Raw genomic sequence first — 26,296 nt, forward strand, 5'->3', positions numbered from 1 at the left:
CTAAGGGTACACTGATTACAGCACAGACCTCAGAAGAATTTGTTCTCCATTCTATATCCTACAGTAGACAGAAGCAGTAAGTCTTTGTTTCAAAGAAAAAAATCCAGAGGGGAAAAAGATGCTGATGGTCCAAAAGTCACTCTTCACAATGCATAAGTGTTCCTCAGCCTCTCTAAGTTAAGCTTTGCATTCAGCTACTTAGACTTGAAAACAGTTTTTGAATTCAAATAAAAACTATTGGCCACCTCAGACACTCAGAAAATTCTTTCCATTTCAAGGGGAAAGAAATAAAAGACTCAGTTCTCAGAGAAGGCATTTCCTAACCCTTCACTTAGACAAGCAGCATGAGACAAAAGGTTGTCAAAATCCAAGTCTCACATAACTAGTGAAACCCAAACTTTAAAAGTAACAGAGAAATGCAAGTGAATAATGTTTTTAACAAGCAGAGTACATCTTTTGCTATTTCTCAGTAGAAATAAAACGGACTACCTAAAACTTACTAACAATGGAGGAAAAAGATGGCAGCAGTCTTGCTATTTTCAGTTTAGTCGTATCACTGAAACTTCTTTCAGACAACAAGAATAACTGTTAGAAGCATCTTGTTCTCTTCCTGATGTTCTTGCAAAGCACTTGCTGCAAAAAGTCTAGAAGAATTTTGCTTTCAGACTGAAAAAGAACATGGGGTAAACTGAGATATTAAGAAGTCATCTAGGTAAGTTTGTATCAGGTTTCAGCTACAAAGCACTTACTTTTCCCATTGTAATAAAACCTCCCAATTTCTGCTCCAAAGGAAAAAAAAAAATGAAGCAGCACAAAGTTACAAGACTGAATTAGTTTATTAACCCTGGCAAAACACTTTTTTCCCTTTTTTTTTTTAGTAGTTGTTGTTGTTGGTTTGGGTTTTTTCTTTGTTTTTGTTTTGTTTTGTTTTGTTTTGTGTGTGTGCGTGTATTTTTTTAATCAGAAGCTGATTAATTGATCTTACTGAAACTTAAGAATTTCAATGTGTACTAATTACTTGTGATGGAAAATTTCAGTCCAGAAGCCAATATTTTATTTACAATGATTGAGAATAACGAAACCAAGGACTTAATCTTACCAAATGGCTTTCAAATATATCTTCAATATTTTTCCACATCTAACTTGCTATACAACTAACAGAAACTGTGTCATCTCAAACACTATGGTCAGCTGTCAGCATTTGTTTGCACATACACAAAACCATGCATATTTAATATGTACAGATCTAAGGGGAAAACAGGAAATAAAAAACCAGTCAGACATTCAATGTATGTGATGCCAAATGTCTGAAAAGCAAACTCTCTCTAATCGTCTTGAAGTTAGTGGGAAGAGGAAGCACTTCAGACAATGGACAGTATAGATAGCATGCTATTTTATGTATATTTAAGAAACTTACTTTAGAACTACTTTCTTTTTTTAAACAAAGAAAATGAAGACAAATAAGTCTTCCGTATTCTGCCATAAAATCCTTTACTACAGAAGCTTTTATTCATAAGAACTCAAAATTATCAAGAGGACTATCTTTAGACAAGAAGCTGAAGACAAATTACATTTTGTCCTTTCCAAGTCTGGTTCTTGTAATTCGTGCTTATACAGAAAACAGGAAATTCTCTTCATCTCAGTTGTCTGATATGCATAAATATCTGGGCACAAAGCCTTGACGCCAATACTGATGATGGCAGCAATTCATAACCAATTACGAAAAAGAACAAAAACAAAACAAAACAAAAACAACCAAAAAAACCCAACAAACCCAAGGAAACCTACTTTTAAATGAACCCTGGATCTAGAACTGTTTGCTTTATTTGTAGTGCAAGGTATCCATCCAAAGCACAAGAAACATCTCTCTTCATTCAGTGAAGTTGATCTATTTTGAGTCACCCTTAAAAATCAAGGATACAATACTCAGTATTAATCATTCCCTAATTTTCATGGACATACCTTCGAGTGGCTTCTTTCAGGAAAAGCAAGAAGCCACACATTTCCACTGTAATAAAATAGGAGGTAAGAGGACTGGAAACAGAGACTCTGTGAGCAGCTCCTGACACATGGATGCATAGAGGAAGTGCAGAATTTGAAACTGAATTATCATAAACACACTTCGGTATTTCAGTATTTAGATAACAAAAATGACTTCCATATCTGATAATGTTACTATGCAATTCCTTTTAGATTCAGCTTTTCTCTTCATAAAGCAGATCCTAACCACAGCATGCAAAAATCTTAAATTACTAGTTACCTTGCTCATACTTACAGCATTATTTTAACATTCCCTTATTTCATTACAGGAAAATGTACATCACAGGCATTTCTTTCTGATTTAGAAGAGACAGAAGACTTTTTCTTCTCTGTGAATAATTCACAGACAGCCTACATCACTGCATCTGACTTCAAAAGAACAGAAACTGACTCTTTATGACAGGGATATATGAACTGAGTAAATGCCCAAGCCATTGCTCAAAGCATGCCTGTAGCAGTATCATCGCTTCTTTCTAGACAGGCACACTAAGCTGAAGCAATGACTTGTCTGATTTCCTAGTTAAACTCAATGGAGTTAAAGTCAAAGTCAAAAGAAAAACTAATATTTGGATTCATTATGCATTAGAGGCATCTTTCTTTGTTAGTGGGGAAGTATAGATTTTAGTGCCATAGGCTGTTGTCTTATAAAAGGTTTACAATAAAACAAGAAGCTAACATTTTTAAAAGGAATCCTGAAAGACTAAGAAAAATGCATGTAGTCACAAACACAATGTTTACTAATTTGCAGTAATTTACAGTTCCTTCTCCACTACCTTGAATCCCAAAGCATGAGACACAACAGCCTGCATCACATAACCAGATCCTTCCACTGAAAAACACATGAATTAAGAGGGCTCCTTTGAGCTGGGGTTCACCTTTGCGTTGAAAGCACATCATTCAAAAGGGTCCCACACTGAGGATCTATGTTAACGTTTGCAGTGCACTTCCATGTCACTTTTTGGTCCCTCCTCCAGCTTCAGTTTCCTAACTCCTCTCTTACACAAAATGACTGATTTGTGTTCTGTATCAAGTTCAGTGTAGCTTCCAAAACCAGTACAACATTTAGTACTGTACAATGTTACAAGTCTTTTCACCCTGCCTAGGTGACTGGAATTTTATCAGCTCTCAGTTATATTACTGTCTGGGCCTGTGAACTATATTCCTTTCTTTTTCTCTCTCTTTTTTTTTTTTTTAACTAATTTTTACATTTTTAAGTTTTAAGTTTTTTATGTTAAGTACAAGTACACCTGAAAATTAGTTCGAGTTTAGAAAAGGTAAGTTACTACATCCGTGATTTAAGAAAAAAAAGCCTCAAGAGAATCAAAATTTATAATGTATGTACAGAAAAGCAGTACATGAAGAAAAAAGAATCATACGCTCATTTAAAACCCCAGAAACACTGCTTCAGTCAAAAAAGTAATAAAGAATTTTTATCTTCTCAGATCCTGGAACCTGTTCTCTTTATCTGGTCTGAGCATATAAATTTGGTGATCTTGTCAACATACTTCAATAACCATTCTTTGGATATATTCTGAAGAGAGACAAGTGTATGTTTCCCCCATGGAAGAAGAAGCAAATGGATTTTTTTTTCTGGTATCTTGTTTACCAAGTTGCTGTTTGAAAGCATAGTTCAGTGTGCTGACATTTTGTCATATTCCTAATTCATATAAAACCCCTGAACTCTCCTGGAAAACCTTATTTCAATCTACCTCAGAAGGGATAGCTTTTTGAAGAAAAAATTGCAAAATGTAATACCATAGATCACTGAGTAATACAACAATCATTTGTCCTAACCAAATATCCCTTTTAAAAGAAACATAGTATAATCTCCCAAATATCAGTACTCATTTGTCATTAACCATCAGAATAAATCACACATAGGTCACATTAAGTAGCACGTGCTATGGTAACTGTTTAGTTTTACCCAACTGAAACTGATAATCTCAGTTGCTACCATGTTAGCAACATATCACTAACTTGAGCCAGTGCAGAATTTTGCTGTATACTCATCAATTGAAGAAGTGGAAGTATTCACATGTTCAATCTTTTAAAGATTTTATAAGCATAATAGAAGATAAAAATGTTCTTGAAATGAAAAGGAGACCAACCTTTTGTTTCAAAGACCAGTTCTGAAGAAATAAAGGCTAAGTATAAAGGTGTTAAAGTATGTTAGGCTTCGATGACCGGGACAACCAGTATATCTGGGGGCAAAGAGAATCAAGAAAAGCTTGTGATTCACTTAAGCTACAATAGTTTCACTGGAGAACATTAGAAGAATGAAATAGTCTCGTGCTCCACTAAAAAAATACACTGAAGCTCAAGGAATTTTGTTAATTGAAGTACCATTTGCTGAAAATACGCTCATAGCTTTTTGTTGCAGGATTACTAAATTTTTTTATTCTATTCCAATTGAAAACATATCATAGTCATTTGAAGACACTTCTCTGCTTGTAGATCACCTTCTAGACTACTCAATCAAGTAAAATACAAATTTTATAAAATAAGAATAAAAGGAAAAGATTGATATTCTTTTCCACCACTTATTTATCCACCATCCCCTCTCTCTTGTGCTAGACAACCCTTAGTAAGCAGATGATAGCTAAGGAAAGGAAGGAACAAAGATATTCTTTACTATAATGCACAGATTACCAATATAACCAGAATTTCAACCAATTCACTGAAAAACGGGAGAAAGACACACTTGTCCGAATTGTTGATTCTCTTGTCTGAGTGGTATGTGTGCAAAAGTGATCAGCACAAGTTTTCAAATACTGCCCATCAATCAAATTAAGTAAATCTCAGCAGGCACAGAAAAACAAGCAATGCTGTTGCCTACTATCTTGCTATTACATCTTTCTGCTCCCATCTGCTATTGTACCAGTATTACAGAAATTAATGACTTTATCCTCACAGGCAACCTGTAAAGCAAACACTACGAGTATTACAAATATGCTTTTACTCTCTGCCTCAGCTTCACCTGACTCCACATGATTCTCCATGCTTTTCTGAAGCAAACTACCAGACCTCCATGACTTGCCTGAATCAGAAACTAAAGTCTCAGGTCCTGGATCTCAGCTAAGGCACCAGACTGGGGTGTTTTTCCCTGAAAAACAGGGCTTTCTCCACAGACCACTTACACTGAAGGTTCTCAATGGCTTCAAAATATTTTGAAATAAGGCTTAAGATCTGTGTGTGAGCTCCTGAAGGCACAACTGTGGCACAGAATAACGAATGTACAGAAACTACTTCAATAAGTGTGGAAGAGGAGATCATGGGAAGGATATGAAAATAAACAGCATAGATAGTTCCATCTCATTATGTACAATACATCCTCCAATAAGAATTCTCAGTAACAAAAGTATTACAAACAACAAATTCCAGTCTTCATATTTAATATAAAACCAGATAAAGGCCCCATTTAAGGAAGAATTAAGATGCTCATGTCCCTTCATCCTTCTTCAACTTTATAGAGAAAATATTTCAAATCCCAAGACATAGATTTAAGGAGTGGGCAGGAGGGAAAGAGATATTTCACAACATTGCCACTACAGAAAAACTGGAAACAGATGGATCTTATATTCACAGTGACCGCATTGATTATCAACTAGTTGCATGATTAACTGCCTGACTTAGAAGAGCAGGATATTATCAACCACCTATTTCATTCAATAGATGTGTATTTTAGAAGGAAAAATATGCTTGGTATCTTTCTGCTAGACTTGTTAAAATGGCCTTAAAATTTGTTTTTTGAGTGAAATGGAAGAGAACACTACTGAAGCACTTACGTGGCCCATTGACCTGCCTCACCAGACTTTCCAATCTCTTTTATTGTATCAGGGCATGGAAATATGGCAGATCTAACCAGAACCATTTTCTTTTCAGCACACTCAGTTTTCCAGCAAGCTGTAAAGACTCTCTCAAAGTCAGACCGTTCTGAAACTGTATCTTTAGACATCCAGTCTCTGACATCCACGCCTTGCAGTTACCTTATAAAACATTAACTGTTCTATGTGTTTTGTACAGATACTCCCAACCCAAAGACAACAGAATAATATAATAAATAATGAGTACAATTCTTCTCTAGGACTTATTATTTCCAAGTGTGCTAGCATACACAATTACAAAAAGTAATTAAAATTACTTACTTATTTCCTAAATTCAATGCCTAGAGTGACCCCTACTGGTCTTCCTGGCACCCCAGCAGAGAGAGAAATTGACAAAACACATCAATCCAAAGAGTCAACCTGAGCTAAATCACATGGACAATCCTCAGATAAAGAGCATGCATACCTTATTCAAGTTACAGAATGACTAATACTAATGACTCAATAAAGGCAAAAATACTCCAGTGCTTTCTATGGACTTCTAAACATTAATTCTTCATGTCATTATAAATAACATCAAGTGAATGGCTTGTAAAGCGCACTTACCACATACCAGTATCTATAGCTGAGATCCACATTATAATGAAGAGTTCCAATTTTTCCCCAAAATTTTCTTAAAAAACACCCAGAAGAAATAAACTTAAGTCTACTAGAGGTTTTAAATGAGAAAAATGTATACTTCCTATACTTTCCCAATGAAACATGAATAACAATAAGCCCCCATGAATCAGACTGTGCTTGCTACTCTTTTATACATAGAAAGTAAGGTCATTAGAGTGTCTAATTATTTGTCTTAATACTGTCTGCTTTAATACACAACTAACTAATAAGCCAGGTAACCAATAATGTGCTCTGTAATACACAGGCTTTGTCACCTAATACACAATTTTATTAATTTAACGATGTTGTAGGAAAATCAGTTCAAGATGTTAACACTTATATGAGTACACTCACAGATTAATAAAAGAAAGAGTATGTCTGTTCATTTGAAGTGCTGAATGTTTTCTTATTTTTTATAAATATCTATATTAGACACACATACACACCCTTATGTATGAAATCAGTACCCAACTAGGATCAAAACCAACTAGAAAATAACAAAGCTTATGCTAAGTGTGAATTCTAAGTGCATTTCTTTGACTATCTGGCTTTTTAATATGATTGTAACATAAAGTGCGCAGGAGATTGACCAAAAAAAGCAAACATTTGTCTCTGACTTTATTTTGGCCAGGATTAATTCCAAGAATCTAGTAAGAGTAAGCGGTGCTAATTCCCACTCCAGAAAGAAACCTGTGCTTAGCAAGCTTAAGCAACAGAAACAGAAGTTCAGTCTTCTCTTTCTGCTTCAAAATCCCTGCAAATTAAAAATACTCTGTAGTGACTGCAAGTTTCCACTGCATCTAAACCAAGTCAGTCCAGTGTTGCTCAACATGTGTTCATACGGGGAGTTTACAAAAGACATCCCTTGTCTCAGCTGCTCGGGGGTAGCTGGAACCTGGAGACAGAACGTGGACATGGGAGCTCCTCAGTGGTCACCGGTAGGCTGGCCTGCACTTTGCCTCTTACTTCTGACCACTAGTGAAAGTTGTTGGAGCAAACAATTACAGCTGAAAGTTATTTTTAAAATGCATTCAACCAGTTCTAACTTCACACACCAAATCCCTAGAGCCTTCAACAAGAGCTCAACATTTTATAGAGATTTTATTTTTGGGAGACATATTTAAATATTTACAACATTACACAGAGCAGAATAAAAGAAAAAAACCCCACAACAGTAACATGCTATAAAACATTTAAGAAGCCTGTAACTTGGCTTTTTTTTCTTTTTTCAAAACTATACTGTAAACTTTGCTATTGTTTTCACTGAAATACAAAGTACTACAATATCCACTGTAAAAGTATAAATTTAGATATCGTTATGTCAAAAAAAATACAAGAAAAGAACATTGAGGTTAAAAGTCAAGCACCACAAAGTCAGGGAATTCAAGAAATAATGCTAACCATCTGTATCATAATCAATCCCTTTGGGCTTAGTGCCTCAAGAGATAATTAAGAACTTACTTCTCAAGATCTTGACATTATTCAGTGAGCAAGCACTCTCCAGCAAGCATTGTGGTCAGTCTTGCTCATGTTTGATGCCAGGCCTTTTAAGTGCCATCTAAACACAGAACTGAACCAAACACCAAGCTGAGTGATTCAACTGATTTGCTTGAAGAAAGAGATGCCATTCAGAGGGACCTTGACAGGCTTGGGGAGTGGGCCCATGTGAATCTCATGAATTTCAAAGAGGCCAAGTGCAAGCTTCTGCACCTGGGTTGGGGCAACCCCCAGTCTCAATACAGGTTTGAGAACAGACTGAGAACAGCCCTGTGGAGAAGGACTTGGGGGTACTGGTGGATGAAAAACTGGACATGAGCCAGCAATGTGCACTTGCAGCCTAGAAAGCCAATCACATCCTGGGCTGCACCAAAAGGAGCATGGGCAGCAGGTCAAGGGAGGTGATTTTGCCCCTCTGCTCTGCTCTGGTGAGACCCCACCTGCAGTACTGCATCCAGCTCTGGAGCCCCCAACATAAGAAGGACATGGACCTGTTGGAGCAAGTCCAGAGCAGGTCATAATCAGAAGACTGGAACATCTCTCCTATGAGGACAGGTTGAGGCAGTTGTGGTTGTTCAGCCCATAGAAGAGAAGGCTCTGAGGAGACTGCATTGCAGCCTTTCAGTACTTAAAAGAGGCCTATAAGAAAGACAGAGAGAGATTTTTATTGGGGACTGTAGTGACATGACAAGGGGCAACAGTTTTAAACAGAGAGGGGAGATCTAGACTGGACATAAGGAAGAAAATTTTCTTATGAGGGTGGTGAGACAATGGAACAGGTTGCCCAGAGAAGTTGTGGGTATCTCATCACTGGAAGTGCTGAAGATCAGGTTGGACCTAACCAGCAACCTGGTCTGGTGAAAGCTGGGCCTGCCCATGGCAGGGGGTTGGTCTAGATGATTTTTAAAGGTCCCTTTCAACCCCAATGATTCTACGATTCTATGAAAGGGGACATTTTACATTTGCAAGCTGTCTACACCAAGGAAAGGGGCCTAAGTCTATCAGAAACCAAAATTTCCTCTCCGTGGTAATACAAAGTAGCACAATGCCAAAGCTAGTACCAAGCCAGCTTCAGTGCCAGACATACTACTACTTCCCTAGGCTGCTCTGAACAAATTACAGGTTTTTTATCTGTATTAGTTTCAAAGCCCTGATCTCTGTACAGCAGTGCAAAGCCACACTGTGACTGCATGGGTGTAAGAGTATATTTGGCTGACGTGGGGCTTTTCACACTCAGCTCCTTCTCAGAATATGCTCTCATGGTACCTTGTCTCTTCTGCCCCCGGCTAGTGGCTGCGCAGTCTGTGCACGCACTGAGCTCTCAGGTTAAAACCGCCCATGAGTCCTGGACCTTAGCCAGTAATCACAGTTAAATTTTCTGTCTCCAGTGCTTGGGTGATCCAGCACGGTGGCCTTCAAAAGGCTGACAGTCAGAGTACGCCAGCTATGAGACAAGTTACCCTGCTACTATCTTGCCTTCCCTGGGGAATGATAAATTAGTCTCCAATGCTCTTCTGCAAGTCTGTTCATGATCTGTAAATGGAATAATGTTTTACTATCTACAAACTAGAAATTAAGAACTGTTGTAATGCAGAAGGTAAAAATAGGGTTTGTAACTGGGGACTGAGTAAATGTTGACTCTTGTTGCCTAATTATCACACTGCCCACCATAATCTCACCCTACTACCTTAAGAAATATAGGAAATGTTTGCCTGAGCCATGAAAAATAAAAACTTTTCACTGTAATCATAGTCCTTGCTAGTTAGTGACCAGGTTCCTTGCATACTAGGGATTTTTTAATCAATTAGCATCAGACATCCTGCTAATGCCAAGAAGAGCAGTGAAATACCAGGTGTTTCTGTCTAGTATCCAAAGACTGATCCCCTCCTTTCTTTTTTCAGCCTTTTACGTTACTGAGGATTGCTATGGGGTTGGTGCTCACTGCTTTCTTTTCGATCTAAACAGCCCCTGGTGTATTCCATTCTTCACTCTGATCAGAGATCCAGAAAGCAGTGTAATACGTCATATTTCCTCCTACACTGCCTTCTCCTGTGGGTGCTCTTTCCCATACACTTACATTTCTTAGAATACAGTACCTGAAAGCAGACATGGTACACTCCTTGCTTAGTGTACACTTCACATCATTGACTTTTTTTAACATTCATCTTCTGAAACTCCAACATGCATTTGCCTTTTCTGCAACAGCCTGACATCAGTTACATGGCCACTATGCGATGCACAGTAAGACCCAGATCCTTTCAGGAATATCTGTTACCTAATCTGTTGGGTCTTACTCTGTGCTACTGGTATTTTTGATAAATACAGCACTTGGCACCAGCTCCTATCGAACTGGTGCCCCAATTCCCTTTCTTAAATAATCTTTCAAATTCATCAAAATTATTTTTAATTCTACTCTTGTTCTCTAGTTTGTTCACAGTCAGTTCCACCTTGGTGCTGATGGCAAATCTAAATAAGGACACTCTTATTCTATCATCCAGGTCATTAAAGCATCAACTCATACAGGACTTTAAACACACCCAATCAATCTATCCATTGTTGACATATGCATATGCTTCTGTGTACCTGCATCCACATATGTACAATCACATTTGTGTGCATGGCACGCTTGTGTTCTGACCCTATCTGAATATAAGGAGAGTACACTGACCACAGTACATTGTTGGTTTTGATGTTTGCTTAGTGGCAACTGATTTAGCTTGCCTTCGGTACAAATAAAACTTGTGTTAACAGCATGCTCACGGAATTCAACTAACTTGTACTTTCCACAACCAAACACATATTTTAACTAGGAAATGTGACACAGCTGTTTGTACTAATGCACAAATAACATACACATAAGCTAGCACATTGCAAAAAATCAACATTGTTATAAGAAGTCATCCTACAAAAAACTCCACCAAGAAATAAAATAAAAAATTACTTTCAAAACTTGGTCAGCATCAAGCTTAAAAAGAAAACTTTCCTTTTTTCTTTTTATGTGCAATATTGAACAGTGAGTCCTGATCCTAACCCGGAATTTCTCTGAGGAACTGTATAACATGACAGTATTTTTCTGAATACATTTAGAACAGAAAAGGAAAAAATGCAGGCTCATTTTAAAATTTTGCTTAGCTATGCAAATGCAGAAGGTACAGTAGGAAAGAAAGTGGCAGACTTGCACAGACTTGCTAGCGGGGTGCTCAGAGTTACACTGCTGTCAGAAATTCCCTAGGTGAAACTAAAAAGATATAGTTTGTGCCCAAGCATTTTTATAAATTCCTTAGAGATACCATAAATATTAATAAGAACATATTTTAAAACAGTCTGTTAAATATTAAGGCATGTGCTTGTATGCTATACTAACGTACAACAATTGAATAAACATCAGTTCTTCCCACAGGATTCGCTAAAATATTTTCTTGGCTCTCCAGAGATATCCTTATTAACCCAAACTAACATGTTCAAAATAATATGATTAAATGATCTGGCAGTTTCTAAGAACAGATTACTAACATGGTTTCGAATGTTTCTTAGATGAAATCACTAACATTAACACCTTCATGTTAATCGATTGGTGTCAGCAGAATTCTGGAAAGCTATGCTGCAGGCTCCAACACCAAAGCGGTAATCAATTAAGGAAGTCAGCTGAAAAAAATGATGCAAAGATCAGAGTTGTCAATGGCAAAATAATCTCATCCCAATGGTGTCATAGCAAGACTAAAAAAATGCCACATACTTCCTTAATAATGCAAGAAAACTATTCCAAAGCAAGCTTCGGTAAACCAATGATTGTCAAATAACTACTGCAATTAAAACCTCTGAAGAAATTATTCAGGAATCTATATTCTAGACCATATTTATGTAATCTTATACAACAGACGATTCAGTATAAGTTATACAAGCATTTTTTTTTTACATTATTAGGAACATACTTGCTAAAAAACCAGTGATTTTATTTAGAGAATACTAAAACTCCAAACAATTAATAGAGAGTTAAACACCAAGAAGAAAATACATGTTAAACACCAAGAAGAAAATACATGCAGTTTAGTCCCTGGAAATTAACTAACATTTTTTAGGCGTCCTACACACTTTAATTTTTGAATAGGGAGAAACAAAGCCACTGATTTTTAACTATCTGTTCCATCTGTAAGCACAAATAACACTGCTTTGTTGACCTGCTAAGTTCTTGAACGTGCTGAGTTAGCAAGGATGTCCACAGCAGGCCGTTGAGAAGGGGAGCGCTAAATACCACTCAAAATAGGGTTCTCATTTCTCTGTACTCTTTGTTTGGCTATCACCATTGTGAGGGCCTCTACCATGCTACATGCCATAGAAAGCTACCTGACACAATCTGTAGTGCATTCTTTACCTTCCACAAGCAAACCATCAGAATCTATTAAAATTACTTTACGCCGATAGCACTAGAGACATGACAAATCACAGGCCAAGAGTCAGATACCAAAGAATGTGTCTCAGGGCGTTGGGGCCAGGCCCATTTGCAAGCAAATGATATTGTGTGAAGCTGGCGTGCTCAGTGCATGACAAACTGATGCAATTTCAGTACTGTCGGAGAAGCTGGGTGAGATTTCTCTGATGCTGGCTACAGTTAGTGTACAGAATTGTGCAGAGTTCCCAGATTTGAATCACTTGGGGCCTGAGAGGGCTTCACTTGACAAGCCACAAATAATTACACTACACTCTTTCTATTGTACTCTATTATTTTGCCCCTTATCTCCAGGCTTCGAGCACTCATGAACAAGCAAGGTCGCTTCTATTTTGACCATGATGCAACAAAACATTGCTCTTTTGTGATATGATAAATAAAACACAGCCTTGCAGACTAAACATTTTTATCAGGTCCATTTTCCACTTTTATAAGCAACAACTTGTTAGAAGCACAGAGGTTGGAAACAGCCATGCAGGCAAGTTCATGAGCTTTTCACTTAAGACTGTGATACAGATATCTTGTTATTGTAAAAACTCATTTGAGAAATGGGGCATTAAGTTCTTAGTCTGTAACAGATAAGTTATATCTGTGATTACTTTAAGCAGGTTTTTACCCCCTTTCAAATCAGCAATTTTTGACAATTTATTTGGTCAGTAGCAAAAAATAGTTTTGAATGTGCAGCATGTTGCCAGTTCTTTCCCAGACACCAAACACTTCAAAACTAAAGCAATTGCATTTTCTGTATAAGAACACAAAACGTATTATTTAAACACCTAGGCAGTTAGGAAAGTTCAGCGTTAATGGTATTATCCTGGGCACTAAATTTAAGAAGAGTAATGACACTAAAACCATCCACACTCTAAATAAAAATTTTTTTTAAAAGCTGAAGAAAAAGCAGTGGCTTTTGTGGTTTAAGGAACTAAGTTCTAGTCGTCTTTTCTTAGTTTATAGAACAATTTACTCTTTCAGAAGAAATTCCGTTCTTCCTGCCATGGTCTAGGAAAAAATTAGGCTTTTAATTTAGAGTTCCATATTACAAACCAGATGGTAGCAGGTTTTTTTCAGCCTTAAAACTATGTTCAGAGGTTTTCTAAAGCTGCAGTTAGATACAAACCATCTGATAGTAAAGGAAGAATGCAAATAGGAAGACTAAATGCACACAGAACAATTCTACCAAGTACCTTACAACTGTTTCTGATTCCCATTAATGTATTCTCCTCATTTTTATTTTCCAGATAAATATACAGTAGCAAGTAGGCACCAAAAGGTACAGAGAAAATGTTAAAGGACTTCTTAGCTACACGTGCTGAACTTCAGTCTATTCCCCTATTTTGTCTCTAATTCAGGCCAACATAAGGGTTGTCTTATGTGAGAGGAGGCAATTACTATCCTTACTAACACTGTTAACAAGTTCTTACCAAGTTGTTTTATAACGCATCTAAATATATGTTTTTCTTCTTCCCAACTGGCTCTAAAAATTTATGGCAAAACAAGTCTGACATAGTAACATTTCTGCCAAGGGAAGGTAAAACTGAAACAACCAAAGGAACAGATTTTGATATAGAAGGGAAATATGGATTTTTTTTTTTTTTTAAAAGCATACTCAGCTATACTTCAGAATCTACTTGAGTTTTGTAATCTCTGTGTCAAAGAGAAATTTTTAAAACATGCAGAGGAAATAGCGCAAAGATTGTACTGCTACCAATCACACATCCATATCCACATTCTGAGTGCTCAGCAAAAGGAAAGGCCTCTGACATTTTCTATTCAGTACCAAAAATAGATGTTTTCAGTAGTTACTGACTTCTTATGCTCCCTCACCACAATGTGAAAACAGAAGCTAAGTCTTAGGCTTTTAGAGAGAGCATGGATCTTCAATTAAAATCTGGCTTTTAAATGTTCTCTAGCTTGCTTTTAAGAATGGTTTGGAGTTTCATGTAGCATCTGTCATCATGGAATATAATTTTTCTTAGAATTTCAAGAAAAGAGAAAAGCAAGAGGCTAATATATATTCTGATCCTACAATGGCACAGCATTCAACTCCAAATTTGGTTTGCCTTTTTTTTTCTTGAATATCCATTTCTTCACATATTCCAAGCAAAGTAAATATTTTTATAACATCCCCTGACATTACTAGAAATCCATTCATTCATGATTAAACTGAAGACACGTTCCTTATTCTTCCACATATCAACAAAACAAGATAGTTAGATTGTCATTACCATGACAGATTGGCTGCAAGTAAGACACATGATCAGGGAGTCCTATTCCTGGAAAGAACTAGATTACTAAGTAAAGAGAATGGCATGGAATCTATATGCGAAGAAGCAGAGTTCTGTGCAAGACCAGAAGGCAGTTAGCTTTAGTACATATGGTCACTTTTCATAAAAGCAGTTCATTGTAATCAATACAAACTTGCTGTTGAATAATTGATTGCTTCACCACATAATCAAAATTATTCATTTGTCCTTATGTAAAAGATGATAGGAGAGCCTTAGATTTCATTATTTTCCAATCTGGAGATACTGCAGCACATAAATACCTTCTGCCCTGGTATAAAAAGGGAATCCATTTTTTAAAAGTTAATCAACTACAGGAATCACAGAATCACAGAATGGTTGGGGTTGGAAGGGACCTCAGGAGATCCTCTAGTCCAACCCAACTGCTAAAGCAGGTTCACCCAGAGCAGATCACACAGAAATGTGTCCAGGCGGGTTTTGAATGTCTCCAGAGAAGGAGACTCCACAACCTCTCTGGGCAGCCTCTTCCAGTGCTCTGTCATCCTGAAAGTAAAGAAGTTTCTCCTCATATTCAGATGGAACCTCCTGTGTTTCAGTCTGCGCCCACTGCCCCTCATCCTATCGTTGGTCACCACTGAAAAGAGTCTGGTCCCATCCTCTTGACAACCACCCTTGAGATATTTATAAACATTGAAGCGATCGCCTCTCAGCCCCTTCTCTTCTACCGGCTGAACAGACCCAGCTCTCTCAGTCTCTCCTAATAAGAAAGGTGCTCTAGGCCCCTAATCATCTTCGTAACCCTCCACTGGACTCCCTTCAGTACTCCAGATGCGGCTTCACCAGGGCAGAGCAAAGGGGGAGGATAACCTCTCTTGACCTGCTGGGCACACTCTTCTTAATGTCCCCCAGGAAGAAATAAGTAATATAAAAATTAAAATAATGAAGATCAGTAATTCTTATTTCATATCTCGCAGTTTTTGAGGTAGACCAGTGGGAGAAAATATTTCACAGAAGTTATATATCATTTTCAGTATATTAAAAAATTAAGTAGCCAAACAATAATAATACATATTTGGATAGACATTACTTTTCACAGCATCTCACCAGGCAAACAACTATTACCAAGTGTAGTCAATCACTTTCAAGACTGATTTTTGAAACTCTTGTATACCATGTGCACAATTCAGCAACTCAGTTCACCTAGAAGCCCTGGTCTTAACAGGTACCGACAAACACTGTGACATACAAATATTTATATATACTAAATGGAAGGTGCAGTGGAGGTTTGGCTGTTATTTCCTATGAATTACTTACTCTAGCTACACTGGTGGCAGCTTCAAAATCCAAAAGCATCTTCTCAGATTTCCTATCCATACATTTTTAGAGATGACAGTTGTTTTGAACAGGAGGTGGAGCTCTCACTGTACCAGCAGTGGAGGAATAAGAGGAAACATATTTTGTTTAGAACCTGGAATGGACACGGTGCTCCTTTCTCATGGTATGCTCTTTCTGTCTCATCTTATTTCAATGCCTAAAAGTATCCAAGTATTGCTGTTGTGCCCCAAAAACTTCATTTAAAAAAAACAACCGAACTGAATCAACGACAAAATAAAACAACAAACAAAACAAACGAAAAAATCCCAACCACATAGTGCATATTGGTTTATGAACTGTGAAATGTTTATAATATGATAAATAGGTTGAAATACTATTATTATTATTGTTGCTGTTGTTGTTGTTGTTATTTTATTAGACTGCTCCTGGTAAGAGAGTATCCATGTTCTGGCTACAAGATCTTTATCATCAGGACATATAAGAATAAAAAGTTTGTTAACAGACTACATACACTTCTCCTTTTATTTCCTGTTAAAAATACAATGCCACTTCCAAAGGGAATGATGATGCTTCTGCTTTGTCATCAAAATCCCCTTCCAGAATGCTCTACAAAATGCTGTTGTAGCCCTCCGCAAGCCACACAAAGTACAGGCTTATAGAAAACCAAAACCAAAAAGTTGATACAAGTCCTCATAAAATTTGTGTAAAGAGGAGAAATAATGGTTGCTTACAATGAGAGTATTCAAAATGCAGCAGCTGGAAAGCCTCCACTAGCAGACTTCCATGGTGCATACCTAATGTAAGTACATCACCGTACCCAAATGTAGCACTGAAATTCTACCACCAAGTGCTCTGCCATGTAAGCCTGTCTTCCCTATGTTCTCCTCACTGCCAGGGCACAAGGAAGACCTCTATCCACCTTGGCAGAGCTGGGTCAAGACTGACTAAACTTTGTCTTCAGTGGCCTATTGCGTAAGAAATACAATTAGGTCACTAAGCTGTAGTACAAAGTCTGATTGATTTCCTTCCTATTTCTTGTGAATTCAAAATTAATCATTACAAGAACCACCAAGATTTACACATATTCAGCCTCCATATAAGCAATCCCTTAAATTCTTCGATATAAAAAATTCATGAAGGAACTGAAAAAGACAGCTACGGACAAGAAGAATGTGTTAATGTAAATTATCAGCACAGACAACATTCTTCACAAAGACTGTAAAAATGAAAATCTATAAGTGGGTGGGTATCTGGTGGTATTTTCCAATGGATAATTTCAAATTGTAGTGGTTTGAAGAATCGTCATTTAAAGTTTCCAGTTATTCTAAAAGTAAATACCTATTATTAAAAAAGATAGCTTTCTAAAACTCCTTCTGCAATATAAACTTTATTATTATAAATTAATAACCTAGTCACTGCTGTAGATGAAAACACATCTTTGGCTTCTTCAGGACTCACCAGTCACCTAACATAAAAATGGTATCATATACTGAAATGCCAAGACAACTTCATAAATGCCATGACAATGATGACTAATCAGCAATTAAACCTGCAGTGAATTATATCATTGAAAATTCAAAGACCAGTTAAAATGTGTGTTACAGTAATAAAAAAAAAAAGGGAGAGACCTATTACATCTTTCCTTATGTTGTGTTTGAAAGCCTGTTGTCTTCTCATTCCTGTGAAGTAAAAAAATGTACCTATACTTAACACTATCTTTGTTGACAAGATTTTACAAGTATCACAACTTGATACTAAACAGACAGCAAAAACCAGCAGGAGCAGCCAAACATCAATCTTCTCATGAAATAATTCCATTGGTAGTGTTATATTATCAACAAAGTTTTGCCCTTACTCTCAAAGATTCAATGGAATTCAAATATATCTTTATTGTGATGCATGTCTGAATGCTCTACTATCCTCTATCTTTCTGAAAATGTAACTTCCTCATCAAAATCACAAATCAACACATCTTGGGAGAGAACTGGGTAACTGATGTTTTGCAGTTATGGTTTACTGACAGAATGTGTCAACTTCTCGTCTTTCAGATGGTAAATTGATATAGGTAATCATGCTTCTATTTCTTTATCCCACTGCTGACCCCCCCTCAGGAATACATCAAAAGTGATCTCTTGCTCAGAGAAATCTTACATGGCCCTTTCCACTAGGATTTCATGACTGTGAATCAGGGCAGTTTTGAGCAATTGTACAACAACTAGAGATTACTGGAGCTGTAAGTTTCTGTGTAATCTGTCTACATCCCAAGGCAGATTGAACACACAAGAATGAAATGGCTTCAACTGATTGTTATATATACACTCAGTTTTTCACTTTGGCTTTAACTTTTTCCAGTTTCTGTCTTAGCTGCCTTCACATGCACTGCAAAATTCTCTGTGTCTAACTTCATATTCTTGAAGTTCCCGTTGAATATCAAGTGATCAGTTTCATATCACTGATTTAAAGTCTGTCAATAGGAAAACTGACCGGAGGAAAGAAATTTAATCATCACTGCTCACAAATGCACAAATTAAAAAAGAAGAAAGTATTTTCAGTAACACCACTCTTTGGCCTAAATTTTCAGGTCTATTTCCTCCATTAATATAAGCTCCTTCATTGGAACTGAAAAAAACGATGGTCAAAATAGCTTTTTCCTGACATTACAGAATCATTGGCATCTGTCCAATTATATTTATCCTCTTCATCTTCCCATGTAGGAGAGAAAAGTATCTGTACAGACCTACTCTGACTCCCTTGTGGAGTAACCAGAACATTTAAAAATTCTCTGTTAAGACACTAAGACAATAAAAATAGTATAATTGATCTAACTGATCTAATATTTCTGTTTAACTACCTTGAACTTGGAGTAACTGGTCTGTCACTGGTTTCAATAAGGCTTGTGACACAAGGTAACATGTGGTAAGCTTGTACAAGCCAAACTGGTAAGCAAGAAGTCTTCCTACTGATAGATTTCATACTCAAGGCACACAGAGCCTCTGGATTTTCTACAAACTACCAAGTTCACACAGTCCAAAGACTCAGTGAAAGGGTTAGAATAAGAATACTTGAAAGTGTTTTTACATAAACTCATTCACATATTACTCCTTCCATACTTTTAAACTACAATACTTACAAATATACCTCCTTTATCTTTCACATATATCACTTGCTATTGTGGCTTACTCTTAGGCTTCATACGGAAGAACATCTAACAACTTCCCTTTTTGATTCTATGCACGTTTGCTTTGACAGTAAAGAATGCTGAAATACAAAAGCTATACCAAACTTTAAGTCCCTGTAGTTTTATACTTCCAGAAACAACAGTATAGCCTAGTAACTAAACCGCTTCTCCTATGGAGGCAAAGTCTATGGACTTTCAAAAAATCCACAGTACTTCAGGATCTTACATGTCATATCTTACTTCCACATTAGCAACTCCAGGAGCAATTTGGGCAGTAGTACTGAAATTAAATTAATTAAAAACATAGTAAGCACATGTGTCAGTCAAGTATGACCTCTGCTCTACAACACATATAAATGTATGTCACCTTGACCTGCCATATACCACTGTAAAATTTTTTGGTCAATATAAATCAAATGTACACTAATTTATTCAGTAAGTTTCCTAGCATCTGAATCAACATTAGAAATCTAACTAGTATTTGTTATTCTGTTATTGACAAAGGGAGCATATTTAAATGATAGCAAGAACACATGGGTGTCATTTCGAAGTTGAATTGTTCCCTAGGGACATCCTTAGTAAGCCTCTACATTTAAAGGTCATTCACTGCCAAATTATGAACAACTGTTGCATTTATTAGCACAGGCTCAATAGTTTGGAAGCTAGTGTCATCAATTTAAACTGACAATGAAATCTAGTTGTCCACAACGAAAACAGACATTTTCCTTATTCCATGTGTCATCACTTTCTGTATACCCCAAACAGAACCGGAACAAGTGCAAGTTTACTCTCTATTTTTCTTGAGGGGGTGATGATGGTGGAAAAAATGCTTTCAAGGCTTTATATCAGAGGAAGAGTGTTTCTGTAAAGCTGAGCTGCTGAAACAAAGACTGAAAGAAGCGTGTTTCTCATTTATTAATACTTTGTTGACAGAGCTATATTTCAAGTGTTGCATTACAGACTTTTCCCTCTTTTTTTCTTTATATTCTTTTCATTCCCTTGACTGATCTTTCACTGGTCAAGACATTACCCCTTCTATTTCTTAATTTCTCTGCAGTTTTCCCTCTGAAGCTAGGGAGAAGTTTCTAGTTTCTGTGCCAAGTCACTTCCACCCTTTTCCCAGAATTGCATTCTGCTTCTACAGCTAGCCAGTGGTTGATAAGTCTCCGCCCTTTCCCCTTTCCCTGTGCTGCCTAGCCATACCAAAGAGCAAAAGAAAATAATCTCAAACAATAGATTTGAGGGAAAGCAAGCTGAAAACAAACCAGTAAGTTGGTAATGAGCTTCTTTACAGAAAAGGACAACACTCTTTTCCTGTCTTTCTCTTCCAGGCAGTGAGAACACACAGTGGCAAGTTGAATCAAAGAGCACCTGGGTGCTGTTCTTCTCAAGATAAGGAACCAGAAATCCAGTGATGTCAGGAAAGCGTGTTTTGGTAGTCATGCAGAGCCACCATGGAGAGGAAGGAGTCTCCTTCCAGTCTCTCATTTCATGCAGGAGGTAACCACCATCAGTGTTTCAGGCAAAGAAACTAGGATAACCATCACCACACTTGTCAAAAACCCCTTCTTCAGCCCTCTGTCTCTGCAACAGCCCCTGACAGCCACAGTGCAGAAGACACCTTCTGTAACCCCCAGCAAGTTAATGGGCTGGTGGGGAGCCAGCATGTAAGCAATCTTCTACTTGCCTCCAGCTTCATCATCTGTTTCTGCTACCAACTATATTACCTCTAATAGTTCCTTGTTTCAGCTATTCCTAAAACATTTGAATTCTGAGCAAGTTAGCACTTGCAGGAAAGAGAACAGCAAAATATCAGGACTCCGGGATGTATCTCATTAGGTCCCACAGATTTATGTATGTTCAGGTTACTCAGGTGGTCATGAACTTGATCTTCTCTTAGGTTCATTTTGGTTGGACAATACCCTGAAGGCCGAGTCCAATCGTTAACCGGGTTAACACTGGCAAGTCCACCACTAAACCATGTCCCTAAGAACCTCATCTACACATCTTTAAAATACCTCCACGGATGGTGACTCAACCACTTCCCTGGGCAGCCTGTTTCAGTGCTCAAGAATCCCTTCTATGAAGTTTTTCCTAATATCCAATCTAAACCTCCCCTGGCACAACTTGAGGCCATTTCCTCTCGTCCTGTCACTTGCTACTTGGGAGAAGAGATCAACACTCTCCATGCTACAACCTCCTTTCAGGTAGTTGTAGACAGCAATAAGGTCTCTCCTCAGCCTTTTTTTCTCCAGGTTAAACAACTGCAGTTCCCTCAGCCGTTCCTCATCAGACTTGTGCTCCAGGCCCCTCACCAGCTTCGTTGCCCTTCTCTGAACTTGCTCCAGCAGCACCTCAGTGTTTTTCTTACAGCGAGGGGCCCAAAACTGAACACAGGGTTCACAGTGAGGCCTTACCAGCACAAGTACAGGGGGACGATCACTTCTCTCATCCTGCTGGCCACACAATTTCTGATATAAGCGAGGATGCTGGTGGTCTTCTTGGCCACTTGGGCACACTGCTGGCTCATGTTCAGCCAGCTGTCAACGAACACCCCTAGGTATTCTCCACACCTGCAGCATTGCGTGGGGTTGCTGTTATGCAAGTGGAGGACTCAGCACTTGTCTGTGCCATACAGCTGGCCTCAGCCTATCAACACAGCTAGTCCAGATCCCTCTGTAGAGCCTTCCTACCCTGAAGCAGATCAACACTCTCATGCAATCTGCTGCTGTCTGCAAACTTACTAAGGGTGCACTCAATACCCTTTTCCAGATCATTGATAAAGATATTAAACTGAACTGGCTCCAATATTGAGCCCTGGGCAACACCACTCATGACTGGCCACCAACTGGACTTGACTCGGTTCACCACAACTCTTTGGGCGCAGCCATCCAGACAGTTCTTTATTCCTTGAAAAGTACACTCATCCAGGCGATGAGCTGCCAGCTTTTACAGGAAAAATCTGTGGGAGATAGTGTCGAAGGCTTTACTAAAGTCTAGATACACAATATCCACAGCCTTTCCCTCATCTACTAAGTGGGTCACCTTATCATAGAAAGAGATCAGGTTGATCAAGCAGGACCTGCCTTTCATAAACTCATGCTGACTGGGCCTGATCACCTGGTTGTCTTGTATGTACTGTGTGATAGCACTCAGAATGATCTGTTCCATACCTTCCCCAGCACTGAGGTCAGACTGACAGGCCTGTAATTCCCCAGAACCTCTGTCAAGCCCTTCTTGTAGACGGGCATCACATTTGATAACCTGCAGTCAACTGGGACCTCCCTGGTTCACCATGACTGTTCACAAATGACGGTAAGTGGCTTGGTGAGCACGTCCGCCCGCTCCCTCAGAACCCTTGGATGGATCCCATCTGGCTCCATAGACTTGTGCATGTCTAAGTAGTGCAGCAGGTCACTAACCATTTCCCCTTGGATTATCTGGGCTTCATTTTGCTCCCCATCCCTGTCTTCTGGCTCAGAGAGCTGGGTACCTGGAGCACAATGGTATTACTGTTAAAGACTGAGGGAAAGAAGGTATGTACTTCAGCCTTTTCCTCCTCCTCTGTCACAATGTTTCTACCTGCATCCACCAGAGGGTGGAGATTCACCTTAACCCTCCTTTTGTTGTGAATGTATTTATAGAAACGTTCTTTAATACAAACAGTGGGAAGGACTTTGCTTCCCGTAGTCCCTGCCTTGACGTCCATCCACTTGAGATGTGTGGGAAGAGAAAATGCCAGTAAAGACCAAGGCAAAAAGACTTGTTGAGTACCTCAGCCTTCTCCTCATCCATTTATACCAGTTTGCCAGTCATGTCCATCAGGAGGGGGGTACACTTTCTTTGATCATACTGTCTTAAATGTGAATACTATACATACGCCTCATGATGCAAAATAATTGAAATTGAATTACCTACATAATTTCACATAAAAAAATACTCAGATACATGGCACTAGTCCAGGATTGCACCCATTCCCTTTAATTTGAAAATTACATTTCAAAGAGATTCTATACCTCACAGCATCACTTCCTTCACTTAACTTTTCTAATTAATCAGATTCAGGTAGCACGGAAGTGGTGAAATATCTACTTAATCACAAAGTCTTCAACGCCCTGCAATACCAATGTTTTATCACAGTATCTACCAATTCCACGGCTTCTGACTGTTAAGCCCCACATAATGAGGTCCAAAAGAACGAGAGATAAGGTTGTCTGGACATGGAAACATTCATAAGCTCCAACAATCAAAGTGAAATGACCTTTTTGCTCAATGAAAAATAACTGCTATGTTACTATTTTTTCTTAGGTAAATATCTCTGCCTACAAAGTATCTGCCTAACTAGTACAGAGGAATGGTAAGCTCTCATTAACCTCAGTTTTGCTGAAGGGAGAGATTACAGTGTACTCATTTGCATTGGCCATGAATATCTATGCTTGGAACAATACTTACACAAATTATTTAGCAGTGTAACAAATTGACAATTACATTAGAACAAGCCTTGCTCATGCATAGTCCAGAAGCTCTCTAAGACATAAATGGTATACACCATGTTATTATCAGAACAGGCTTCCATATCCTCTTGCACAAGCATGCCGAACCCAGAGAACTTTAGCTACGACTTCTAGTACAGTTTAATGGTCAGGGAAATCCTCAAACTGATGTATTTGATAGCATCACAATTTTTGTATGGGAGGTGGTATAGAACCCCCTGTCATCTGACTGAAGAGGCAAAGTAATCACGCGGGAACAACTACCAAACTATTGAGCTACAAGAAGTTTCAGACACATGAGTTCAATTCATCAATACACCTGAGAGGAACAGTGCTGTAATAACCAACAGTTGCTGTAGTAATCACACAATTTCACTTCCAAGATCATTTTCTTGAAAGACTTCTAGAAAGATGCAGTTTCATTTCTGATTTCTTTGAAGCTTAGACAGCTTAACGTTTATGAAATTAAAAACCAAAACCAACCAAGCAAAAAATAAAACAAAACCAACAACAAAACACAAACCAACCAAACACAAATCCTCTAGTTAGTAGGATTCACTGACAGAATTACCATTAAAGAAACAAAAAACACACTAAAAACAAATACTAAAAATATATATTGCTATGAAAAATCCTATCTGCGTGATATCCACATCTTAGAAATCACTGTCACTTCAACTAACCTGCCCAACTGGGACACATTGGTATAAGTCTGTGCTATTGTAACCACACTCAATCAGAATGTTCTAAAGCCAGTTTCATTACCCAAAATCATGCAGTCATGTTGTAGGATACCTCTTACATTTAAGTTCAGCTAAGAGGCAGAAATATTAATGCAGTTACACTCCCACATTACTGCATCTAAAGGGGTTTACAAGGCTTGTAAATACTTGCCAGTACTGAGGACCAAAGAATACATAGCATTAGCATCAGATAGATGCACTTACTTCATGCAATTATGCCTACATGGACCAATCTTCTGGCAATTCAAGAAGGTTAGATTTTTTTACTGGTATTTCTTAAAAGCTCAGAACTACTGAATGCATAGATCTACTAAAAGATGCTAGCTTCAAACATCCACCTTCAGTCAGACACCTTGGGATTTTGTTCAGAGCATCCATTGCCTCCACCCAAGCAACATATGGGAAAGTGTTACAGCTCAACAGCTCCATGGGATGAGAAAACATGATTTCACCCTAATAATGTAGACTAACTCCTCTGCTCAAGCAGGGTCAGCTTAAGCAGGCTGCCCAGGATCACGTCCAGTCAGGTTTTGAGAACATCCGAAGATGGAGACTTCAGAGTTCTCAGGGCAACCTGTGCCAGTGCTGGACCACCATCATGGTGACAAAATGATTTTGTCTTATGTCTAAATGGTATTATTTTTATTTTCATTTGTGCCTACTGACACTTGCCCTGTCACTGTGTTCCAATGAGAAGAGTCTGGCTCTCTCTTCCTCATTCCCTCCATTCAGACTATTTGTACACAGTGATGAGATCCTCCCGAGCCTTCTCTTCTCCAGGCTGAACAGTCCCACCTCTCTCAGCCTTCCTCACACAAGAGATGCTCAGTGCCTTCATCACGTTTAGCCCTGCACTGGACCTGCTCCAACCTCTGCGCTGGGGAGGCCAGACCCGGACCCAGCGCCCAGAGGGGCCCCTCTCCGCAGGGCCGCGCACCGAGGCAGCGCCGCCTCTCCGCACCCGCTGGCCACGCCGCATCAGCCCCTGTCGCTACCGCCACCGCTCCAGACCACGAAGCTCGGGAGATGCCCGCCGGGCCGAGGCCAGCCCTCTTGCGCCGAGGGGTTCCCGGCAGAGCAGGGCAGCCCCGGCCCGCGGGCCCCTCACGCCGGCACCTGCACGGCGGCCTGGCCCCCCGCGCAGACCCCATTCGTCGCCGCCACATCGCCCCCCCCGGAGGCGCGGGCGTGTCCCGCCCCGCCGCCCCTCACCGTGTAGCCCCGCTCCAGCTCGCTCTCCTCGTAGCGGAAGGAGGGGATGTACACCTCCATGGCGGCCGGGCCGGGCCGGGCCGGGCCGGGCCGGGGGCGCCGGCTCCCCCTCAGGGCCGCGTGCTCCCGCCCAGCGGCGCCGCCGCAGCCATCTGCACGCGGCACGTGACGCCGCGCACGTGACGCCGGGCGGGGCGGGGCGCGCGGCCCGGCCGTTGGGCTTCGGCCGCTGCGGCGCGTCCCTTCACCCCCCGGCGCGGCCGAAGGCCCGCGGGGCCCAGCCCCGCACGGCCGGGACAGCCCGCTCGAAAGGCCTGCGGAGAAATGGCAGCGAGGCCGCCGCCCTTCCCGGCCCCGCCGCATTTCCCCGGGGTGGGTACGGGGCTGCCCGGCGGCCGGCAGGGCCGCTGCGCCGGCGGCACGGCTCTGGGGCAGAGGTGCCCGGCTCTGGGAGGGGCGTGAGGAGAGCGCAGGTTTCTGTGGAAACAGCGTGTTTTCAAAAACAAAGTCTGAGAGCACCTGCTTTAATATGCCAGGGCAGCAGTGTTGCTCTGGACCCGAGAAAAACGGGGAGAAAAAGAGTTAACTTCCAAAGGGATGAATTTATCTAGCCCTGAATTGACA

At 39.5% G+C, this 26,296-nt stretch overlaps 1 protein-coding gene across 2 annotated transcripts in view; it reads right to left on the reverse strand.

Annotated features, from left to right (window-relative positions):
* The window catches only part of SNX24 (sorting nexin 24), a 93,014-nt gene extending 67,179 nt beyond the window's left edge, over positions 1 to 25,835 (reverse strand). For both annotated transcript variants that reach the window (XM_065656998.1, XM_065656997.1), the window contains exon 1: positions 25,673 to 25,835. In XM_065656998.1, coding sequence (XP_065513070.1) covers positions 25,673 to 25,732 — 60 coding nt within the window. In that variant the 5' untranslated portion in view covers positions 25,733 to 25,835. The remainder of the gene's footprint in view (positions 1 to 25,672) is intronic.
* Positions 25,836 to 26,296: the final 461 nt, after the last annotated feature.

Source organism: Caloenas nicobarica, chromosome Z (assembly GCF_036013445.1).
Source record: "Caloenas nicobarica isolate bCalNic1 chromosome Z, bCalNic1.hap1, whole genome shotgun sequence".
Lineage (NCBI taxonomy): Eukaryota > Metazoa > Chordata > Aves > Columbiformes > Columbidae > Caloenas > Caloenas nicobarica.